At 50.4% G+C, this 6,000-nt stretch overlaps 1 protein-coding gene across 5 annotated transcripts in view; it reads left to right on the top strand.

Moving 5' to 3' along the window:
- The first annotated feature begins 267 nt into the window (after positions 1-267).
- TBC1D1 (TBC1 domain family member 1) overlaps positions 268-6,000 on the top strand; it is a 223,884-nt gene continuing 218,151 nt past the window's right edge. For 2 of the 5 annotated variants that reach the window (XM_075544442.1, XM_075544441.1), the window contains exon 1: positions 268-757. In XM_075544442.1, the coding sequence (XP_075400557.1) occupies positions 347-757 (411 nt within the window). In that variant the 5' untranslated portion in view covers positions 268-346. The remainder of the gene's footprint in view (positions 758-6,000) is intronic. The other 3 variants (XM_075544443.1, XM_075544445.1, XM_075544444.1) reach the window with 3 other exon arrangements.

Below are 6,000 nucleotides of genomic sequence, written 5' to 3'. Positions count from 1 at the left end.
GTTTGACAGCCACTTCCCGGGGGGATTGCTGTACCTGGGAGTGAGCGAGGCAGGGATGGGGTTGTCAGGGTTGATGCGTCACCTCATTTCATGAAAGCTCTTTCTTGGTGAAACAGATTCTTTGAGCCGATATTCACGTCTTCCTATGTTTGGATTGTTATAAGTTCGTTACGAGATGATCTCACTTTGAACATCGCCACGGCTGTGACATCATTAAACTAGAATGCCTCTCCTTCTCTCCCCTCCCCCAGGGATCCGCGTCCAGAGGGTGTGCAAAAAAGAGTGCTTGGTCTCAAGTAGACTAGCCGTGGCGGCCTTGTGCTGAGCTTCCCAGACCGGACTCAAGATGGAACCAATCACGTTCACGGCCAGGAAGCATGCGTTCCCGAACGAGGCCTCGGTGGACTTCGGCCTCCAGCTAGTGGGCTCTCTGCCGGTCCATTCTCTGACCACCATGCCCATGCTGCCCTGGGTCGTGGCTGAGGTGCGCAGGCTCAGCACCTCCAGGAAGGAGCCGGTGAGCAAACAAGTGCGGCTTTTCGTCTCGCCCTCTGGGCTGCGATGTGAAGCGGAGCCGGGAAAAAGTCAGCCCTGGGACCCACTGCTCTGTTGCAGCGTCTTTGAGTGTCAGCCTCAGCAGGTCCACAAACTGATCCACAACAGCTACGACCCCAGCTACTTCGCGTGCCTGATCAAGGAGGATGCAGCCAGCCAGCAGAGCGTCTGCTACGTGTTCAAAGCGGACGACCAAACAAAAGTGAGTGCACCTGGGTGGTGGCTTCGCTGAGGGGGAGAGGCAGGGGTGAGTGTGTGTGTGTGTGTGTGTGTGTGTGTGTGTGTACCACAGTGTGTGGTGACACTGCCTGAAGGAGGGACACCAACATGACTTTCCTTAAGAGTTTTGTGCAGTGTTCCGTGGGAAGGTATTATGTCATGAAAAGCCCCCTAGAGTTGGTTGGAATAACTGAACGCTTTTAGTGCGCTCAGTCTACAAGAATCAGTACACCTACAAGACTGGAACGCGGTGCTGATGTGTAATCTTTTCCTCTCTACTGCAGTCTGGTGTTTTTGTCATTGAGGCCTTCGTCGAATTTTCTGCTGTTGTTTTCCGTGACAATATTGTGGTCATTAGTATTTGTGAACCTGGCACGGGAGTTCAAAGAGTTCACGGGAAAATTGTGTCATTTTTTAATTCTGGTTTCCCCGAACAGCTTTTGAAGCCCCCTCCTCTACTGTGAAGGCTGGGTTCTCTAGAGAAGCAGACCCAGTGACAATTGTGTGTGTCGTCTGTAGAAAGAGATTGATGTCCAGAAACGGCTCACCCCATTGTAGAAATAGTCCAGTCAGGTTCAAGTCAGGCTTCTCCTGACTCGTGAAGCTGAGGAACAAGGAAGCAGGATGATGCAGCAGAGACCACAGGGGGCACAGGCTGGTAGATGCAGAGGCCCGAAGTTGGCCAAGTGAATCCACTGCCCGGTAGCCTGCTGAGATCGGCAGGTGGCGCAGCAGGAAATGGAGGAAACAGTTACAAAATCTAGCATCTGGCAGAAGGCGAAGGACCATCAGGAGTTGATTGTGTTCTGTCTCTCTCTTATACAAAAGGCCACCTCCTCCAGCCCCCCCCCCCAAGTGTCATCAACTGTGACCTGTTTGGTAGGTTGGTCTGTGCCCCTACCCTTACCCAGGAGTGTCCAGTTGGCATCATTCCCAGCCATCACAGATCCCAGTCACCTTCTTGAGAATTAAATAATAAAGAAAAAAAAAAGGACTAAAAACGTTAAGCTTCTTTCCAGCTACTGTACACAATATTTTTATTGTTCATATTCACAGGATCTAAGAAATGTTACATGTAAGCAGTTTACAATTGCAGTGATCACATACTGCTCTAGAGTTAGAACAGATGATCAACATCACTGAGGATTCGGTATGGGCCGGCACGGGAAGGGGTGCTGGCTTGGATGGGGGGACAACGTGAGATACCACCCTGAGGATGTTACCACTGGATCTGGCAATCCAAGAGTATGGTGTGGTGGGAGATTTTAGTCACAGGGAGATCCGAAAACGTATTTTCAATATGCTGGAATGAAGAAAAGAGAGAGTGGTTTGGTGTAGTGGGTTATGCACCGGGCTGCTAACGCAGGGCCAGTGGTTTGACACCACCCGCCTCCCTGCAGTTCCATTCTGCCCCAGTCAGAAGTGACTTGATGGCTGTCAGTTGTTTGGTTTAATGTCATTGTTGTTGTTTTGTTTAGGAGTTATTTTTGTTATCGCTTGGAAGAACATTTGTGAATGGATATGAGAAATGATCAGTTTATGAACCGAGAGATCTTGCTAACGGTATACACAAGCCTTGCGGTGCTTGGATGAAGTATCATAACTTAAAGCCAGACTTCTTAAGCCGAAGTATAGGTACAAATCACCTGAGAACTCTGATTCAGATCCTGTGGGCCCAGGGTGGGCTCTGGACCCAAAGACAAAATCGACTGGTCACAAGGTGCAGCTTAACTTAAGACCGTGTTGTCCCTGTTGCCGTCAGGCGCCTTCGAGTCCGTCCCGCGACCCTGTGCACAGCCGACATCAGTGGGCATGGTTGAAGCAGAGAGAAGATAGCGTCTTGGGTCAGAAGGCAGGGATTTTGACATGTAGAATTCAGCAACGTTAGTTAATTCCCAGACAAATCTGTCTTGGCAGAAGTACAACCAGAATGCTCCTGAGAGGCCGGGTTGGTGAGACTCGGTCTCACGTACTTTGGGCATGTTGTGAGGAGAGACCAGTCCCTGGAGAAGGACCTCGTAGTGGTGAAGTAGAGGAAGACCTTCGGCCAGATGGACTGACACAGGGGCTGCACGGATGGCTCAAACCTAGGAACGACTGAGGCGGGCCAGGACCAGGCAGTGTCGCGTTCTATTGCACGTAGGGTCGCTGCGTGTGGGAGCTGACTCAGGGCACCCGCAACACAACAAGCCGCAGTTTGGTCCCCTAGCAGGAACCCAAGCCCCCAGTGGAGGACCTCACCAATAACCCCGGATACGGAGGAATCGCACCCCGGCAACGGGAGGGTGCCAGTGCTGGGAAAGGTGAAGGGTCTCAGCTTTTCACAAAACTGTAACTAGACTGCTGCTTTCTCCTTCAGCCTACTGGGCTGCTTTGCATGCCCTCCGGGGTGCAGACGTCTCAGCTGGGAACCAGTGTTCTTGGCGCTCATGGTGATCTGGGGGGGACTCGCTCTCTTGCTCATCCCTTGGTTCAGACCCACCTGCCACTCTGCAGGCGCGCCATGAGACTCCAAGGATGGGCAGTCGCGGCAGCTCGAAGGGGCCACCCTGCTCCGTCTCGAAGGGTCTCCGAGAACGGGGATTGACTCCACGGCAGTGGTTGAGTTGGTTTGGAATATCTCCTAGAAGTGCTGGGAGGACTACACGGTGGAACAGAACCTGGGACACTGGCCCTGCCCTCACCACACTCCCTGGCATCGACTGCCAGCGACCTTGTGGGCCAGGGCAGAGCCAGCCCCACGGGTTTCTTCGGAGCGGCTGATGTTTCCACACTGCCGACCTTGCAGTTAGCGGCCCAACGTGCAGCCACGAAGGCACCAGGGCTCCGAGCCGGAGACATTTTCCTTTGACTGGGAGCAGATTGCAAGCTAATTTCAAAATTAGTCTCAGTTTAAAAGCCAAAACGGGAGGGCAGTGAGAGAATCTGTCGCCCTCCACATGAGATCCTAGTTACATTTGCACCGATTTTATACACGAGACACTCAAAAAACCGCCTCAATACAATCTAGTGGTTGCTGGTCTTTGGGATTCATTCCAGCATGGAAATTAGAGGGTTGACAGGCAGGCTCTCTGGCTGGACTGAGATTTTCCCGGCGGGGAGAAAGGAGAGTTAATCCTGATGTGGATAGTGGTTCAGAACGTTACCTCTTCCTGCCTTTCCCAAAGTCTTTTGCAGCTTGCTGAAAACACACCTGCAGCCAGCCATCCAGATAGCTGAGCGAAGCACGTAATTTATAACAAAATATTGTAGTTAGGGCTTCCGGCCTTGCCCAAAGTCAAGAAGTGGCCTTATTCTCTGTTCTAAAAAGCTATGGTTGAAATATGAATGAGCCCTTCAGTTATTTTTGGCTTGGGCACAGGTTTCCAGTGGCCACTACGCTGTCATCACGCTCATGTTATCAAAGAATCATTTGTGTCTGAGGGACCTCAACCTGTGATTTTTTGGGGAAGGGGGCTGGGGGCTTGTTGTTGGAGACAGAATGGTAAACCAGATCGGCCATGGTTCTGGCGGGGGATTTCTTATGTTCTCACGGGTGTCCTGGGGGTATCCCATTTAAGGGATTGTTCCACATGCTGGGTTACCTGTGCAGAAGCATGTTAGCCTACCCCCAGCACTCACTTGGCTTTTGGTATCATTCTCACATGAACGCATTCTCCAGATCAAGAGTACTCAAACTTCCTAAAGCTGTGACCCTTTCATACAGTTCCTCATGTTGTGGTGACACTCAAACATAACATTATTTTTGTTGCAACTTCATCACTGTCACTTTGCTACTGTGATGAATCATAATGTAAATATCTGATATACAAGATGTATTAGGCGACCCCTGTGAAAGGGTCTTTCGACCCCCAGGTTGAGAACCGCTGCCCTAGATTGTCTTCTACAGAGATGAGGGGAGGTCCGCCGAGACTGCAGCAGAGAGGAGGTGGCCATTGACTGGGATTGTCAGCACAAGACTCTGGTGAGAAGGGAGCCTTGTCACCATATGCATCAGCTCTCGGAAGACTGTGAAGCAGCCCTGGTGTGCCACGGGAAAAGGTGACATGAGGGCAGCGCATCGCAAACGTTTTTGGCAAGAGGTCGGTTTTTCCCTCGTGAAATAGATTGAGAATCCCAGAGCATTTGCTCACGTGGGCTATATATGTCTGTATGTGTATCTGCGAACCTCCAAGTCAGGAGTCCCACCCCAACAACTCCATTAGTGAAAGTTGAGGCTCTGTGCTCCCGTAAAAATTTACAGCCTTGAGAACTCACCGGGACAGTTCTTTTTTTTGTCCTGGGGGGATGCTCTGAGTCAGAATCAACTCAATGTCAGTGGAGGGGGAAAATATATATCTCTATCTATCTATCTGTTGTTGTAGGTACCATCGAGTCAGTCCTGACTCAAAACAGCCCCAATGTATAACAGGAGTCAATATTGCTGGGCCCTGCGCCCTAACTCATAATTGTTCTTATGCTTGAGTCCCTCTATGTATCTGCTGTGTCTTCCTCTTTTTCACATGATATTCTTTCCCAAATACTGGCCTCTCTTGAGAACATGTCCAAAGGACGTGAGGCAAGGCTGACCGACCTGGCTTCTAAGGAGCCTTCTGGCTGTACTTCTTCCCAGACAGGTTTGCTTGTTCTCTTGGCAGTCCACAGTACTTTCAGTGTTCTTCTCTAACACCATAGTTCAAATACATCCATTCTTGACTTCAGTCTTCCTTCTTCAGTGTCCAATTTTCACATTCATATGAGGCGATCGAAAGGACCATGGCATATACACAGTAAATATATAGACATATAGACTTATATTTCACTGTGTTGGAAATTAAAGCGGAGACTCCAGAGCCCTGTAGGTACACGGCCCTTCTCAGTCACTGCTTGGGACTTAGCGTTCCCTCTCTCAGCCTCTGCAGACTCAGACGTTGTTGTTTGGTGCGGCCAAATTCAGTCCGACCCCAAGGATGAATGAACCATCCTGACCACTTGCTGTATGTGAGCCCATGTTGGAGCCACTGTGTCAATCCGTGTCTAGGAAATTCTTCTTCTTTTTCACTGCCCTTCTGCTCGATCAAGGCGATGTGCTTCCCCACGGACTGACCCCTCCTGATCACGTCAGAAATCCACACGACTCATCTACCGGGTGTGTAAAAGGAGAGGGTGGTTGAAGTTACTCTCCTCAAATAGACTGCCATCAAGTTGATTCCGACTGCTACAGGCCAGATAGGACAGAGTGGAACT

The sequence above is a fragment of the Tenrec ecaudatus genome, chromosome 3 (assembly GCF_050624435.1).
Source record: "Tenrec ecaudatus isolate mTenEca1 chromosome 3, mTenEca1.hap1, whole genome shotgun sequence".
Classification (NCBI taxonomy): Eukaryota; Metazoa; Chordata; class Mammalia; order Afrosoricida; family Tenrecidae; genus Tenrec; species Tenrec ecaudatus.
Note: the sequence above shows the minus strand (reverse complement) of the source record. Positions and strands in the feature narration are given on the sequence as shown.